Raw genomic sequence first — 19,001 nt, 5'->3', positions numbered from 1 at the left:
CTTAAATATACATAAAGACTTGGCCTCCACAGCTGCCTGTGGCAAAGAATTCCACAGATTCACCACTTTCTGGCCAAAGAAATTCCTCCTCATCTCCATTCTAAAAGGATGCCCCTCTATTCTGAGGCTGCGTCCTCTGGTTCTAGACTATCCCACCATAGGAAACATCCTTCTCCACATCCACTCTATCACGGCCTTTCACCATTCAATAGATTTCAATGAGGTCACCCCTCATTCTTCTGGATTCTAGTGAATACAGGTCCAGAGCCATCAGACCTCTTCATATGACAAGTCTTTTAATCCTGGAATCATTTTTGTGAATCTCCTTTGAACCCCCTCCAGTTTCAGCACATCCTTTCTAAGGTAAGGGGCCCAAACCTGCTCACAATACTCCCAAGTGAGGCACCACCAGTGCTTTAAAGTTTCAACATTACATCCTTGCTTTTATACTCTAGTCCTCTTGAAATGAATTCTAACATTGCATTTGCCTTCCTCACCACAGACTCGACCTGCAACTTAATCCTGCACAAGGACTCCCCTTTGCACCTCAGTTTTTTGTACTTTTTATCCATTTAGAAAATAGTCAACCCCTTCATTTCTTACGTATGACCAAATACTTCCTGACACTATTCCATCCACCATTTCTTTGCCCATTCTCCTAATTTGTCTAAGTCCTTCTGTAGCCTCTCTACTTCCCCAAAGCTACCTGCCCCTCCAGCTGTCTTCATCTTGTCTGCAAACTTTGCAACAAAACCATCAATTCCATCATCCAAATTATTGCTACAGAACATAAAAAGAACTGGTCCCAACACACACCCCTGTGGAACACCACTAGTCACTGGCAGCCAGTCAGGAAAGGCTCCCTTTGTTCCCACTCTTTGCCTCCTGCCAATCAGCCACTACTTTAACCATGCTAAAATCTGTCTTGTAATTCAGTGGGCTCGTAGCTTGTTAAGCAGCTCATGTGACACCTTGTCAAAGGCCTTCTGAAAATCCCAATATACTACATCAACTGATTCTCCTTTGTCTATCCTGCTTGTTACTTCAAAGAATAACAACAGATTTGTCAGGCAAGATTTTCCCTTGAGGAAACCATGTTGACCACGGCCTACTTTACCATGTGCCTCTATGTACCCTGAGAGCTCATCCATATTAATCGACTCTAACATCTTCCTAACCACTGAGGTCGGACTAACTGGCTTATAGTTTCCTTTCTTCTGCCTCTCTCCTTTCTTGAAGAGTGGAGTGACATTTGCAATTTTCCAGTCTTCCGGAACCATTCCAGAATCTAGTGATTCTTAAAAGATCATTACTAATGTCTCCATGATCTCTTCAGCCACTTCTTTCAGAACACAGTGGTTTACATCGTCTGGTCAAGGTGACTTATCTACCTTCAGACCTTTCAGTTTCCCAAGAGCTTTCTCTCGACTTATGGTAATTTTACACACTTCGTGACCCCTGACACCTGGAATTTCCACCAAACTGTTAGTGTCTTCCACAAAGAAGACTGATGCAAAATACTTAATCATTGTGTCCACTATATCATTGTCCCCCATTATTACCTCTCCAGCATCGTTTTCCAGAGGTCCAATATCCACTCTCACCACTCTTTTACACTTTATATAATCTGACGAAACATTTGGTATCCTCTTTAATATTATTGGCCAGCTTACTTTCATATTCCATATTTACCTTCTTAATGACTTTCTTAGTTGCTTTCTGTTGGTATTTGAAAACTTCCCAATCCTCTAACTTCCTATCAATCTTTGTTCTATTACATGCTCCCTCTTTGGCTTTCATGTTGGCTTTGACTTCTCTTGTTAGCCACAGTTGTGTCATCTTGCCTTTAGAATACTCCTTCCTCTTTGGGATGTATATATCCAGTGCCTTCCAAATTGCTTCCAAGATTCTAGCCATTGGTTTTCTGCCATCATCCCTGCCAGTGTTCTTTTCCAATCAATTCAGGCCAACTGCTCTCTCCTGCCTCTGTAATTCCCTTTAAACCACTGTAATACTGATATATTTGACTTTCGCTCCTCCTTCTCAAAATTCAGTGAATTCAATCATATTATAATCTCTTCCCCCAAGGGTCCTTTTACCTTAAGCTCTCTAATTAATTATATATCATTGACTAACACCCAATCCAGAATAGCTGATTCCCCAGTGGGCTCAACCACAAAAAAGGCATCTCGTAGGCATTCTAGAAATTTCCCTCCTGGAATTCAGCAACAACCTGATTTTCCCAATCTAACTGCATATTGAAATTCCCTTGTGGCTATTGAAACATTGCCCTTTTGGAATACATTTTCTATCTCCCTTTAATCTGTAGACCACATCCTTACTGCTGCTTGGGGTCTATATATAATGCCCATCAGGGTCTTTTTACCCTTGCAATTCCTTAGCTCTGTGTACAATGATTCAAGACCTTCTGACCCTAAGTCACCTCTTTCTAATGATTTGATTTCATTTTTTTTACCAACGGAGAAACACCACCCCCTCTGCCTTCTTGCCTGTCCTTTTGATACTATGTGTATCCTTTGATGTTAAGCTCTCAGTTGTAATCTTCTTTCAATCATGATTCAGTGATGCCTACAGTATCATACACACCAATCTGTAACTGCACTACAAGTTCATCTACTTTATTCCGTATACCGTGCACATTCAAATATAACAACTTCAGTCCTGTATTCACACTTTTCGATTTTGTCCGCCTTATACTGCAACTAATCCTGTTGACTGCAATGTTGCCCGGTCATCAGCCTCTCCTTGCTAGGAGTCTCACTACTCATTGTCTGTGTTTGTAAACCAACTACCTCATCTTTTGCATTATTACTCCTGTTTCCATCCCCCTGCTGAATTATTTTAAACCCACCCAAACAACTCTAGCCAACCTGCCCCCTCAGGTTCAGGTGTAACCCAACAGGTCATACCTTCCCCAGAAGATATCTCAATGATCTATAAATCTAAACCCCTGCCCCCTGCACCAGTTCCTCAGCCACACGTTCACCTGCCAAATCATTCTATTCTTACCCTCACTGGCATGTGGCGGAGGCAGCAATCTAGAGTTTACTACCCTGGAGGTCCTGTTTCTCAGCTTTCCACCTAGCTCCCCAAAATCTTTCTTCAAAACCTCCTGACCTTGTCTACCTATGTCATTGGTGCCAGTACGCACCAAGACTACTGGCTGCTCACACACACCCTTGAGAATGCCTTGGACCCGATCCGAGACATCCTTGATCCTGGCACCAAAGGAGGCAACATTTCATCTGGATGTGTCTATCACACCCACGGAACCTCATCTGTTCCTCTGACTAAGGAATCTCCTGTCAGTTCTCTTCACTTCTCCTCTTCTGAGCCACAGCACCAGACTCAGTCAGAGACCCGGTTATTGTGACTCCCCCCCGGGTAGGTCACCCCTCAAAAATTTCTAAAGTTGAATGCCTATTATCGAGGGGAACAGCCACAGGTGTACTCTTCACTGGATGTGCATTTCTCCTCATTTTCCTGACGGTCACCCAGTTACCTGTCTCCTCCTTGTAGCTCATGTCTATCACCTCCTCAACAGTGGAGGGCTACGTGGGGGGGAAGGTCCAGATTGATTTTGGAATAGATTGAAAGGTTAGCACAACACTGCAGGCTGATGGGCCTGTACTGTTCTGTGCTCAATGTTGGACCGCGGCAATTCTGGAAACCAATTCACTACTCATTTCCCTGATCCATTTTGGACAGACAATATAAGTATGGGGTAAGGTGTTGAGGGGAGACTTTTCCCACACAGAATTTTGTTGATAAAAGGAACAAGTTGCTTAAGGAGGTGGTGGAGTCAAATAATATCACAACATTTAAGGGGCAGCTGGACAGACACTTGAATAGACAGGGCACACAAGGCTATGAATCTAATTCCTGTGGTATTACCGTGAAGTACAATGGTCAGCACAGATGTAATGGGCCAAATATCCCACTGCTGTGCACTACAGTTCTGTGTCCAAAAGCTGACTTTGCCAGCAGTATTCAGATCCCATCAAATAAATACATAAACTTTAATTGTTACTTTAGTGTACTGTATGTACACAAAGGCTCATTCATTAGCAGAATTACATAATACATCAACATGTTACATTGCTGTTTGAGCTGGGCTTGTTAAAATAAGCACTTCAATGCTCTATTAAAGTTGCAGTAATATTATATAGCCTTATTAAATGCTGGTTTACTAGTAATTTTAAACATTATTGTGCACTGAGCCATCTGTGATTACTTGCAAGAAATTATTGTGAAATATGCATTTCACATTGTAAAACTGCTGATGCAATTCACCTGCCTGCACAGTTGCAAAAATTCTCTGTACCTTCCTTAAAACATTTCAACCAGTGACTATCATTTTGGAGTGAGAAAATTCTGAGTCCCTCCTTAAAGCACTTCACACAGTGAGTATTATTCTGGAGTGCGTTGACCAGGGGTGTGGCTACTGTTCTATGCTGCAGGTTCCTTCAACAAGAACTTACAACTTCGCAAACTATGAAGTGATAAAGGTTGTTGTTGGGAACCCCATTGTAAGTGTGGGCTTAATTTTTTTGTTTCAGTCAGGTGCATGAGAGAGAGATAGTGAATGACTGAAATTATTAGGCTAGCGAGTATGCAGAAAAGTTTGACAAGAATGTCTTGACAAAGACCGGAGGGCTTGAGATACAATGAGAGATTAGATAGGCTGAGACTTTTTTCCCTGATTGAAGAAGTCTGTGGGGGGGGTTGTAGAATCTTGAGGAGTTAGATAATCATGGTCATTTTCCCAGGATAGAGGAGTATGAAACTAGAGGGCATGGAACATCTAAGAAAATCTCCTGTTAAAAATTCTTAGAATTCTATTTGAGTTTCTTAAATGCCCCTTGTATATCTGCCTTTTCTCTGTAATCTTTGACATCCTTACTAATCAAGAACATATCAACATCCACTTTTGATATACCCAGTGACTTTTACCATCCACTTTATCTATGTCCCTTGCAGTTTTATAAACCCTTATAAGGTCACCCCTCATTCTTCTACATCTCAATGAGTGAAGACCGAGCTGGAAGATATAAATATTTTGCTAACACTGCATCAACTTAAAAATATCAAGAGATCGAGGAGAAAGTTTAGAAGCAATTTTCTTGAGGTAACTGCTCCAATTAAATTATTTATCATAGGAAGTGAATGTCATGGAAATTGTTTCATTTTTAAAGGAAAATTAGATAAACATTTGAAAATCAATTGGCAAGGCTGTGTGGAGAGTGGGTCTCAGCAAGATGCAGTGATCTTTGCTCTAGAATTTGTTGCTTCATCTGTCTTGATGTAACTCTAATATGTTTACAGAATTTCTTTGGTTTCCTGTGGGCTTATGTTGGAGAGCTGGCAACCAGGCAGCCAACTGAACTGAAAGTAATTGATGGGATGGTGCCGTAAGTACAAGACAATCCTTAGAGCATTTTAGTGCTTCCTAAATGGTGTGTGTGTGTGTGTGTGCGTGTGCGTGTGCGTGTGCGTGTGCGTGTGCGTGTGCGTGTGCGTGTGCGTGTGCGTGTGCGTGTGCGTGTGTGTGTGCGTGTGTGTGTGCGTGTGCGTGTGCGTGCGCGTGCGCGTGCGCGCGCGTGTGTGTGTGTGTGCAGTCTGCATATTGAAATAGAGAGCTTCCTAATCTCAAAGATAGCCTTGAATGCATTTCTGATACTGATTGCTGTAAAAGTGTTAGGATAACCGTTGCACCACTATACCACCAAGGCCTCTCTTTTCCTCAGTACTCTTTAGAGCACCACCATTAATGGTTTATGTACAACTCTTAACGGGCCTTCCAAAATACATCACACACCAGTACTTAAATTCCATCCGCCCAGTTTACCAGCTAATCAATAATGTTGATAATGTATTATCCTTCTTAATATCAACACTACAACCAATTTTCATGTAATCTGCGAACTTACAGCATGGTACAGTCGCATTAAGGTTAGAGCACGGGTTCCCAACATTTTTTATGCCATTAAGCAAGGGGTCAGTGGACCCCAGGTGGGGAAGCCCTGGGTTAGAGTAGCTACCAACTGTAAGTTTGGGGTTCTGCAGGGAATTTGTATGTTTTCCCCATGGCCGCATTGGTTTCCTCTGGTTGCTTTGGTTTCCTTTCCATAGGAGCAGAAGTAGGCCTTTTGGCCCATCAAGTCTGCTCCGCCATTCAATCATGGGCGGATCCAATTCTTCCAGTCATCCCCACTCCCCTAACTTTTCCCCATTCCCTTTGATGCCCTGGCTAATCAAGAACCTATCTATCTCTGCCCTAAATGCACCCAATGACTTGGCTTCCACAGCCACTCGTGGCAACAAATTCCACAGATTTACCACCCTCTGACTAAAGTAATTTCTCTGCATCTCTGTTCTAAATGGACATCCTTCAATCCTGAAGTTGTCCTGGACTCCCCTACCATAGGAAATAACTTTGCCATATCTAATCTGTTCAGGCCTTTTAACATTCAGAATAAGATTCCCCCCTCATTCTCCTGAGCTCCAGGGAATACAGCCCAAAAGAAATCTGTGGATTCTGGTGAATCTTCTCTGAACCCTCTCCAATGTCAGTATATCCTTTCTAAAATAAGGAACCCAAAACTGCACACAATACTCCAAGTGTGGTCCCACAAGTGCCTTATAGAGCCTCAACATTACATCCCTGCTCTTATATTTTATACCTCTAGAAATGAATGCAACCATTGCATTTGCCTTCTTCACCACCAACTAGACCTGGAAGTTAAGTTTTCGGGTATCCTGCACAAGGACTCCCAAGTCCCTTTGCATATCTGCATTTTGAATTCTTTCCCCATCTAAATAATAGACTGTCCATTTATTTCTTCCACCAAAGTTCATGACCATACACTTTCCAACATTGTATTTCATTTGCCATTTCTTTGCCCATTCCCCTAAACTATCTAAGTCTCTGTGCAGGCTCTGTTTCCTCAACACTACCCAATCCACCATTTATATCATTGGCAAATTTAGCTACAAATCCATGAATCCACTAGTCCAAATCATTGACATACATCGTAAAAAGCGATGGTCCCTACACTGACCCCTGTGGAACTCCATTGGTAACCGGCACCCAACTAAAATAGGATCCCTTTATTCCCACTCTGTTTCCTGCCGATCTGCCAATGCTCCACCCATGCTAGTAACTCCTCTGTAATTCCATGGGCTTTCCATCGCTTTCCATCTTTTCCATCTGTCATTCTGTGTAATTTCCATCTTGCAAAGCAGCCTCATGTGCCACATCTTGTCAAAGGCCTTCTGAAAATCGAAGTACACCACATCTACTGAATCTCCTTTGTCTACTCTTTGTAATTTCCTCAAAAGATTGCAATAGGTTAGTCAGGCAGGATTTTCCTTTCAGGAAACCATGCTGGCTTTGGCCTATCTTATCATGTGTCTCCGTAATCTCATCCCTAACAATCAATTCCAACAACTTCCCACCAGTGATGTCAGGCTAACAGGTCTATAGTTTTCTTTCTGCTGTCTCCTGCCCTTCTTAAATAGAGGAGTAACATTTTCAGTTTTCCAGTCATCCAGCACAATGCCAGAATCTCATCCCGAAGACATACAGGTTAGGGTTAGTAAGTTGTGGCCATGCTATGTTGGCGCTAGAAGCATGCCGATACTTGCTGCCTGCCCCCAGTACATCACTGGATGTGTTGGACATGTATACAAATCGTGCATTTTACTGTATGTACATGTGACAAATAAAGCCAATCTCTTTAATATTTAAAATTTACTAATCATAAGCAACAGCTGTTCCAGCAGTAATCCCTGGGATACATCACTGGTAACAGGCTTCGAAACAGAAAAGCAACCCTGCACAAAAATTACCCCGTCTGCTAATAACAAGCCAACTTTGAATTCCATTTGCTTTTGACCCCATGAGCTCTAACCTTTTGAGCCAGCCTTGCATGTGGGGCTTTGTCAAATTTTGTTACTAATGTCCACATAAACAACACTAATCTCACATTTCTTCTTAAGCCCATCATCCCTACTGGGGCATAGGCTGCCGATAGCTGCTCGCCGGAGTCCCCTGTCCTGGGCCGAAGGTCGACTGGACCCTGGCTTCCACTTTCACCACTCAACTTCATACATCTTCTAGGCGAAGGTCCTTCCTTTTCCAGGGATGAGCTCTTTGGAGCTTCTGTTGGCGTTTCCGTAGCTTTGGGTTTTTTATAGAATGCGGTTGCTAGCTCCATGCCCAACCCTCTTCCTTCCGCAGCTGGGCTTGGGATGTTATTAACCACACACTGCTCACATCAATATATTGTGTTACTTCAAAAAAAAATCTCAGTCACGACCAGACTATATAACAGTTTCTTCCCCCAAGCTGTCAGACTCCTCAATACCCAGAGCCTGGACTGACACCTTGCCCTACTGTCTTGTTTATTATTTATTGTGATCTGTTTTTGTGCACTTTATGCAGTCCTGTGTAGGTCTGTAGTCTAGAGTAGCTTTCTCTGTTTTTTTATTACGTAGTTCAGTCTAGTTTTTTGTACTGTGTCATGTAACACCTTGGTCCTGAAAAATGTCTCATTTTTACTATGCAGTGTACGTAGCAGTTATGGTCGAAGTGACAATAAAAGTGATGACTTGAAGATATAAAAGTTGGAAAGCATGTATCAACAAGCTCAAGAACAGTTCTATCCCACTGTTCCCGTAGGCCCTTGACCTCACAATCTACTTCATTATGGCCTTGCACTTCGTGTAACTACACTTTCTCTGTAATTGTAACACTTTATTCTGCATTCTGCTACTGCCTTCCTTTTTACTGCCTCAATTAATGTTGTAATGAATTAATTTTATGAGTGGAATGCAAGATAAGCTATATGTCATTACATGTAACTGCTGTAAATCAATTTGCACTGTACTTTTTTTGCAGCCAGTTGTATGATCTATCCCAGATGTTCCCTGAAGCTGCATGCAGTTTAGCTCAGTCTACCCTGAGGCAAAGCATGCAGGAACTAGAGGATCAGCTGCGATCCAAACGTCGGGCATGTTTTCCTAAATTGGACAAGGTAAGTACGGTTGGCTGCACACCTGTTGAAATGCTCATCCTGAATATGTATGTCCAGAGCCTTTACTAATCAAGTATTAGACATGGGAATACAGAGTGAGAAAAATGGAGGAACTCTATAGGTCAGGCAGTGCTTGTAGGGGGAAATGGACAATCAGCATTTCAGGCCAAGACCCTTCATCTAGACTATTGAATAATCTAATTTGGAGTTCACCCATCGCATCAACTGGTTCTTACATGAGTTCATGTTGTGTTGGCTTTTATATTGGTGGTGCCTCTTTCTATGTCAAAGTATCAAGTATGTATGCAGTATACAACCCTGAGATTCATCTTCCCACAGACAGCCACAAACCTGTTTAAAGAAAACATCAAACATTCAACACGTTAAAAAAACATGAAGCTCTAGAAATGAAACGTTCTGGAGTATCTTCAAAAGCTTCATGGTCAGCAGAACATTGTGGGCTGAAGGGCCTGTAATGTGCTGTAGACTTTCTGTGTTCTATAACATATGCAAATGGCAAAAAACGAGTAAAAAACACAGATTATAAAACATCAAACCACAAAGTAATTGAAGCAGTCTCAGACTGTTCAGTTTACTTCAGTTCACTTTAATTTAGCACTGTTTATTGGCTGCTGGCTACAGTTCCAGTCCGTCCAGATCAAGATCACACTGCAAAAAGGAGTAACCAGAGATACTTCATAACATGAGCTACAGTGTCCAATCCACAACCATGTCAATTAAACCTAAAGGCTGATTCATACGTGTACGTCGCATCTACGGCACGGGTGTCACGTACCCTACGCCGTACCTACGCTGTACCCCATGCAGCAGGGTGACGTGCACCTCTCCAGAAAAGTTACTCATGCGTCGCAGCGACGCAGACCGCAACAACTGATTGGTCCACTTGGCAGCATCGGATTTCCTCCTACGCATTTCCAGTTGCTTCTTCTCCGCCATGTCTGTAGGCTGTGCATACACCGTTGCGAAATAGATGAACCAAATCGTCAAATCTACCTGCCGACATGTGAAAATGTTTGAAATGCATTTCCTCGTCCATGTCTCTCATGAAGAAGCTCAACACAGTGGCATAGAAACCCCACCGCCAACTAGCGTTTTGGCGCACACCAATGTATGCTCGCTACGGCATAGAGCGACGCAGAAGTGAAAATCAGGGTTACAGTGTAGGCTGCGGCATAGCCCATACGCGCAAGTATAAATCAGCCTTAACCCAAGACTCAGGCAGCATTGAGCAAGAGGGAGAGAGAGACCTGTCAAACACAGCACCTTTTGGGGACGGTGACCTGCTGTTTCCTTTAGCTGGTTTCTACCCATATCCCAAAAAGTCTCTTCTCATTCAAGCCTCCTCTGTCCAACGTGGAATAGTACAGCACAGGAGCAGGTCCTTTGGCCTGTGATGTCTGGGCCAACCATGGTTTCAATTTTAACTGCATGCACATGGTCCATATCCTTCCTTTCCCTGTCTGATCATTTGTCTATCAATCTGTTTCTTTCCACCTCCTATGGCAGCACATTCCAGGCACCCAACATTGTGTTTTAAAAGAAAGCCTTGCCTCGTAAATCTTTTTTAAACTCCCCTCCTTTCACTTTAAAGATTTATATATATTTTTAAAAGGTTCAACACAGTAACAGGCCCTTCCAGCCCAATGTGACCAATTAACCCACTGACACTGAATCGTACAGTGAAATGAGTCGCTTACATCGAGTCAAATCAATGGGGATTGTGCTGGACAGCCCACAAGTGTCAACATGCTTCCGGCTCCAACATAGCACGCCCATGCCTTCCGAACCCTAACCTCTACATCTTTGGAATGTGGGAGGACACCGGAGCACGCAGAGGAAACCCACGTGGTCACGTACCGGCACACAGACTCTGGTTGCCAGTACTATGAATGGCTAACTGCTATGCTGCCTTAAAAGGAGGCTCATTTCTGAGATGTGGAAGAATTGTACGGTTTTTCTTCGGCTGTAATGAATTTGATGCTGTTCTCTCACAGCACTGAGTTCCTTTCATTAGAGCAACACACAAATTTAACCAGAATCACCACTTGCAGTCCCAATGAAGGGTTTTGACTCCAAACATTGACTGTTCATTTCCCTCCATAGCTGACGCCTGACCCGCTGAGTTCCTCCAGCATCTTGATGTTGCTCACCATTTGAAGCCGTTGCTGTAACTTTTGATATTTTTTCTGATGAATATTATTTTTCCTCCTGGAAGGCAGCCAGACATGGGAGGCAGTACCTTCGTGCTCTGAGCACAAACTTTGCAATGACTCTCCAGACATGCTGTATTTTGAGTGAGACATTAACCACATATTCACCCTTTAGTTTTGACATAGGTCTTGTGACCCTCTTTGATGGACGGGGGGGCGGGGTCTCCCTGGGGTCGTACAAAATGCAGCTCTCTCCTCTGAACCTCTGTAACTAAAGTAGATTATCTGGTCTTTTTAGTAATTTCTGTTCCAGAGAGAATGCTTGAAGCATTTTCCAAAGCACTGAAGTGACTTGATGTTATAAATAATCAATTAATTAGAAAGCATTTTGAAGCATCCCTGAACTGACCAGTGCCATGGAGCCTCTTTCCTTCTGTCATTCTGGATGTACGCTAAAGGTCTTGCTCGTTGACAGGATCTTCAGATAGGCAAAGGTGGCCTGACAGCCTGCCACAGCCCATTCTGTACTTGTATTCATCAACAAGAAAAAAAAGCAGCTCGATCTAAAATGTCAGCCATCCATTTCTCTCCACAGAAGCCGAGTACTTCCACAAGTACCCAGATGGGCCGATAGGCCTGTTTCTGTGCTTCAGTGCTCTATGACTCTTTGCTTTTAGCTTCAGATTCCAGGAACTGCAGTCTCCAACAAGAAACTGTTTGGCACTGGAGAGCTTTGAGAGGCCATTATATACAGGAGCAGAACTAGGCCATTCAGCCCATCGAGCCTGCTCACTGTTCAATCACGACAGCTTTTTTCCAAAACCATTGTCCTGTTTTCTCCCCATAACCCTTAACTGGAAGGAACAAGTCTAAAACCCTCTGACTATCCCCACTCATTTATGGTTAACCGTAGCAGACAGAGAAACCTCTGCTTCTGCCCATATTTAGCCCGGATTCCTGGTCAGTGAGGATCCCAGGGCACTACTTCACAAAACAGCAGGGGGCTCCCTCTACTTTGCAACCCAGTACACATCCTTCAGCTAGCAGAATGGTTGGTATTACAGGAGTTGATGCTGTGCTGAAATGAGCGCGTGGAGCAATACAGCAGAGTACAGGCCCTTCGGCCCACAATGTTGTGCCAGCCAACTCTGAGAACAATCCTACCCCAAGCCTCCCACATAATCCTCCATTTTACTTGTACCTGTGTGCCTATCTGAGAATCTCTTAAATGTATCTGACTTTACCACCACTCCCGGCATGGTGTTCCACGAGAAATTCTGTAGATGCTGGAAATCAAGTTGCCAGGAAAATGCTGTTGGCTGTCCACTCTAGCAATGCATCTTATCATCTTGTACACCTCTATCAAGTCATCTTACATCCTCCTTCGTTCTAAAGAGACAGATCCTCGCTGGCTCAACTTATCCTTGTAAACATGCACTATAATCTAGGCCACGTCCTGGTAAATCTCCTCTGCACCCTCTCTAAAGCTTCCACATCCTTCCTATAATGAGGTGACCAGAACTGAAAACACTATGCCCTGGTTAGTATGGTCTAACCAGGGTTTTATAGAGCTGCAACATTACCTTGCAACTCCTGAACTCAGTCCCCTGATTAATGAAGGTCAACATACCATATTCCTTCTTAACCACCCTATCAACTTGCATGGCTATTTGATGCCATATTTCTCAAGTAATAAGTTGAACTTAACTCCTTCAAAATTACTTCAGTGACTGCGAAGTGTTCTGTAATGTCTTGCGGGTTCTGACAGGTGCTATGTAAATGTATATCTATTCAATATTTCGTGATTCAAATGCTTTCTCCACAAGTCAGCCAAGCCACCTGGGCTTGGTGTAAACACCAGTGCTGTGTAGAATGGAATAGTTTAGATGTGTGGGTCCACAAAGATTCGAAGTTACACCTCCTAAATATTGAAAGGCCTACACAGTGCAGCCTCAAAATACAAGGACATCCCTTTAGAACAGAGGTGAGGAGGAATTTCTTTAGCCAGGGAGTGGTGACTCTGTGGAAGTTATTGCCACAGACAGCCGTGGAGGCCAAGACTTTGGGTATATTCAGAGTGGAAGTTGATGGGTTCCTTATTAGTAAGGGTGTCAAAGATTATGGGGTGAAGGCAGGAGAATGGTGTTGAGAGGGAAAATAATTCAGCCATGATGGAATGGCAGAGCAGACTCAATGGGCCAAATGGCCTAACTCTGCTCTGGTATCTTATGGTCTTATATCGTACTCCTGATGTTGAAGGTTCATGTCAGTGCCACTAATTGTTCAGTGGGTTATCCCTCAAGTCCCTGAGGTCAAAGCTGACAGAAGAGAAACAACGTTTGATTTCAGGATCCTCATTGAGAGAAGCTGACAGCACAGAAGTTCCTTGCTCCGGGTCATCATCGAGCATCTCCTGTGGACGTGCTCGATGGTAATGGTCCTGCAAAAGACCCGTACATTTACACAGCACCCATCACAACTTCTGAGACACCACAAATAAAGATTAGCTTTATTTGTCACATAGCATTCTGTGTAATGTGTCATTTACATCAAAGATCAACACAGTCCGCATTGTGCTGGGGGCAGCCTGTAAGTGTCACCGTGCTTCATGCTTTTAAGGACTCTACAACTCAATTTCTTAATACTTATTGCTTGTTTATTTATTTAATTATTATTACCTTTTTTTGTATATGCACAGTTTGTTGATTTTTGCACATTGGTTTGTTTGTTCGGATTTGTTGTACGTGACTTTTCATTGATTCTAGTGTGTTTCTTTGTCTTTGGTTCAAAGTTGAAGTAAATTTATTCTCAATCTACATATATGTCATATTGTACAACCCTGAGATTCATTTTCTTGTGGCTTACTCAATAAATCCAATAACCGCAATAGAATCAATGAAAGACCACACCAACTGGGCGTACAACCAGTGTGCAAAAGACAACAAGCTGTGCAAGTTTAAAAATAAGATATTTATAACTATAATAAAAAAGCAATAAATATCAAGAACATGAGACGAAGAATCCTTGAAAGAGAGTCCATAGGTTGTGGGAACATTTCAGTGATGAGACAAGTGAAGTTGTGATGGTTGAGGGATAATAACTGTTCCTGAGCCTGGTGGGGTGGATCCTGAGTGTCCTGTACCTTCTTCCTGATGGCAGCAGTGAGAAGAGAGCATGATTTGGGTGGTGGTGGGCCTTGATGATGGATGCTGCTTTCTTATGATAACACTCTGTATTGATTTGCTCAATAGTGGGGAGGGCTTTACGTGTGATGGGCTGGGCCATATCCACTACTTATTCTGTTCAAGGGCATTGGTGTTTCCATGCCAGGCTGTGATGCAGCCAGTCGCTATTCTCTCCATACCACACATCTATAGAAGTTTGTCAAAGTTTTAGATATCATGCCAATTTTTCACAAACTCCTAACACATGCTATATGTACTCTGATAATAAATTAACTTTGAACGTAGCATGCCAGCAACCCTATGTCTTTGGAATGTGGGAGGAAACTAGAGCACTGGGAGGATGCTGTAAAGCATTTCACTACTATGCTGTACTGTTTGAAGAGTGGTCATTTAATGGTATCAGTTTATGCACAGTAAACCCTACAGGAGCAGATCATCATCGCTGTGACTGTGTCCAATTAGCAAGGAAATTGCTTCAGGAAAGGACCAAACTGGTAATTGAAATGAGTTGTGAGATCACCAAATGACTCATGGTTGTTGGTAGTAATCATGTCAACTTTATACTCCTCGTCCCTTTGGACAAATGCAGCAAGTATTCCATTGAAGCTTTCGGTCGCTGATGCAGTATATGTTTTCTTTCAGCTAATTTACCTAAAAATTACAGGGGCTCTCTTCCCGACCTCTGACTTCCGACATCCTGTGATGACCCCTGCGCTGGTACATTTGAGTCAAATGCTCACTAAGGTAGGTAGAAATCCCACATTTATTCTGTACGTAGAGAGTTGACAGTACCGTAAAAGGCAAACCAGATCCGATACAGCTTAAAAAACAAAAGCATAAAGAACACATATATGCAATCCTACAATATACGGATGTGCAAGTGAGTGATTGTGTATACATAAAGTGACGTTAGGTGAGGTGTGTGTGTAGTGATGGAGGGGGTGGTGTGTGTGTGTGTTAATAGATGGAGGTGTTGGTCCTCCTAAATTCCAACAGTCCAAATGAAACATTTGTCTTACTAGTGTCTGTCTGAATGGACGGATTGCAAGATGCCCATCTGTCTTTCCTGTTGGTTAGACTCCTTTGAAGATTTCTGTCACATTCCTTCTCAACTATCTCTTATCTAGAAAAATAAAACTGCAACTATATTCCTTTTGCTCATAGTTATAAACCCAGTATTATGGTCACAACCCAGTATTTTTGTAAATCATTGGTTTACCATATCCTTATGAGTATCCTTTATAAAATGGTCAAAACTTCTGTAGCATTGTCTGAAAACAGACCAAAGGCTTAACATGACTACATTTAACTTTGTCTCCAGAAGTGAATTCCATTGCTATTAATTGTGCCATAAAATGGCTTCATTTCTCTGCTATATGAACAATTCCAGCTGACCTGGTTAACAGAGTTTCAGAGCCGCTCCTTAGCTAATTTCTTCAGTGTATCTTTGAATGAAGCAAGACTTTAATGAGATAAAAATGTATTGACCACATTTGGAATGATGATATTCAGCCTGCTAGTTCTCATTTCATTTTTCAATCTTTTTATTGATTTTCAAATAAAGAGTCTACAAATCAGAGGAGGAGTTTAGCAAACCCATAATATAAAAGATATATAAACAGCAATAATAAAAAACAGAAAGTATATAATGTTAAAATCAAATAGGTAAAATATTACGCTGTTATATATACAATGGTAAAAAAAACTACAACTCATAGCAATCATAAAAAAAGATTAGAAATTTTATTTGATAAAAAATACCCCACTAACTAAACTGAAATAAAAAAAAGAGAAAGAAAAAAAAACAAAAAGAAAGATTGGGCAGTTCAATTGAGGATAAAAAATTTTAAAAAGGGAGAGAAAAAAACATCCTTCCAGTCATCTCCGAACCTTCATGGATAAGGATTTTCCCCGAAAGAGAATAAAGAAAAATAAATAAATTAGATCATATGAAAATATTGAATAAAGGGTCGCCAGACTTGTTCAAAATTAAAGGATGTATCAAATGTCCGGCTTCTAATTTTCTCCAAGCTTAGACATGACATAATGGAGGAGAGCCAATAAAAAACAGTAGGTGGGTTAGATTCTTTCCAGTGTAGCAAAATAGCTCTCCTAGCCAGTAAAGTTGAAAAAGCTATCACATGTTGAGCGGAAGCAGACACTTTGCTTGCTTCCTCTGGAATAATCCCAAAAATTGCTTTTTGGATTTATGATATAGACGACCAAGATCGCCTTCATGGTTACAGTTGGAGGAAAATTCAGTAATGGGGTTTTCGTTAGCTTCTTCATTAGGAGCTCCCCTTCCGTTTTCGCTCTCCAGAATAGGTAGACAAGCTCTTAACCCTGTTAAACATACCGGTACTTTAAAAATTTGGTTTCAGTTTCACAGACTTTTTGAATTAAATGATTTTCTACTTTCGAGTAATATTTATTCTAATTTCTTTTTTAAACCATCAACTTTGGATAAGGCTTTTTTAACATGGAAAATTAAGGGAATAAAAACTTTTTTAGATTTGTTTTTACAAGACTGTTTAATGTCTTTTTCACAGTTAATGGATAAATATGATATCTCTAATACACATTTTTTCAGATACTTACAGGTTAGGAATTTTTTACGTGATTTTTTACCGAATTACCCCTTGGCCTGCTCTTCAAATTTGGCTTATGTTATTTTTCAGCTTAAACCTTTTCAAAAACGATTAAAAGCTATCACTTATAAACAGTTAATGAATGCTCGCATGTCGCCTAACGATAGGGTTCAACACATCTGGGAAGTAGAACTTCACCATTCACTTACAGACAATCAATGGAGTAAAATTTATTATTCAGTCCATAATTCATCTATCTGCGCACTCCATATCTTAATTCAGTTTAAGATAGTACACAGGGCCCATATGTCCAAAGATAAATTGTCGCACATTTTTCCTAATATAAGCGCTATTTGTGACAGATGTAACGCAGAAGTGGCTACTCTGGTAACTCATATGTTTTGGTCATGTGTAAGTTTAAACAATTTTTGGAGGGATGTGTTTGGAATATTATCTAAAGTTATAGATGTGGATGTTCAACCTAATGCACTTATAGCAATTTTTGGGATTATTCCAGAGCCTGCTAGTTCTCTATACATTCCCTGTCTTAACAATCCACTGACATCTTTTACAGACAAGATTGTGGGTAGTTGGTTTGTTAAGTATATTTTTGGAATAGTCAGTTATCTAGAATACATTGCCTCAAATGGTATTAGAAACCGACTCAGTACAAGAATTAGTAAGTAATTGAGAAGTATTGTGGGGTGTCATGGTAGCGTAACAGTGCGACGCTATTACAGCTCGGGGTGTCGGAGTTAAGAGTTCAATTCCAACATCATCTGTAGGGAATCTGTACGTTCTCCCTGCAGAATGTGGAGGTTTTCTCTGGATTCTCTGATTTCCTCCCCAGGTGAGTTGGTCATTGTAAATTGTCCCATGATTCGGCTGGGGTTAAATCAGAAGATGCTGGTGGCCTGGCTCAAAGGACCTGTTCATTGCTGTATCTCAATAAGTAAATGTGCCTTTGAGGCAGTGGGAAAGTGCAGGCATGTAGATTAGCACAAAATAAGAACAAGAGTAGGCCACTCAGCCCCTTAAGCCTATCCCAGAATTCAATATGATAATGGATGATCTACCACAACATTTCAACTCCTTCTCTGGGGCCCCATCCCAATAGCCCTCTGTCCCCTGCTATTGACCTCCACTTTAAATACTTATAATGATCTAACTTCGACAACTCTCAGGAGTAGTGAATTCTAGAAATTCATTGCCCTCTGCAAGGAGAAATTTCTGAATACCTTGGTTTTAATTGACCGTACCTCCTCCACCTTATCTTGAAACTGCGTCCCCTCCTTTAAGTTTCTGCCATGAGTGGGAACATCTCAGTGTTTACCGTCATGTTCCATTGAGGATTATCATAGAGCTGTACATCATGCAAACAGGCTCTTCATCCCATCTCATCCATACTGACTGAGATGTCTATCCAATCTCATCCCATTTGCCTCGTATTCCACTGAGTCTTTACTGACCATGTACCTCTCCCAATGTCGTTTAAGCATTGTAGTTATACCTGCTTTTTAATTTCCTCTGCCAGCTCATTCCATGCACCCATGTGAAAATCTGTCCTCTCATGTTCCTTTAAATCTTTCCCCACTCATCTTAAACCTATCATTTGTTCATTATGTGCCGTGTCTTTCCGTGACCGTGATTTTTCCTGGATATATTTTTCTACAGAAGTGGTTTGCCATTGCCTTCTTCTGGGCAGTGTCTTTACAAGACAGGTGACCCCAGCTATTATCCATAGTCTTCAGAGATTGTCACCTTGGAGTCAGTGGTCACATAACCAGGACTTGTGATATGCACCAGCTGCTTGTATGATCATCCATCACCTGCCCCTATGGCTTCACGTGACCCTAATCCAGGGGCTGCACCTTGCCCAAAGATGACCTGCAGGCTAGTGGAGAAAACTCTTCCTTTGCTGGAGATGTTTCTCCAACCTGCCACCTATGCCCTATAGTTTTAGATTCTGCTGCCCTGGGCAAAGGACTTGGCTCGTCA

General features: G+C 41.8%; 1 protein-coding gene across 3 annotated transcripts in view; it reads left to right on the top strand.

The window, feature by feature from the left end:
• nop14 (NOP14 nucleolar protein homolog (yeast)) overlaps positions 1 to 19,001 on the top strand; it is a 76,453-nt gene that overhangs the window by 42,208 nt on the left and 15,244 nt on the right. For all 3 annotated transcript variants that reach the window (XM_073047932.1, XM_073047931.1, XM_073047930.1), the window contains exons 11-13: positions 5,347 to 5,432; positions 8,924 to 9,059; positions 15,058 to 15,159. In XM_073047932.1, the coding sequence (XP_072904033.1) occupies positions 5,347 to 5,432; positions 8,924 to 9,059; positions 15,058 to 15,159 (324 nt within the window). The remainder of the gene's footprint in view (positions 1 to 5,346; positions 5,433 to 8,923; positions 9,060 to 15,057; positions 15,160 to 19,001) is intronic.

This window comes from Hemitrygon akajei, chromosome 6 (assembly GCF_048418815.1).
Source record: "Hemitrygon akajei chromosome 6, sHemAka1.3, whole genome shotgun sequence".
Lineage (NCBI taxonomy): Eukaryota > Metazoa > Chordata > Chondrichthyes > Myliobatiformes > Dasyatidae > Hemitrygon > Hemitrygon akajei.
This window is presented reverse-complemented; position numbering and strand designations above follow the sequence as displayed.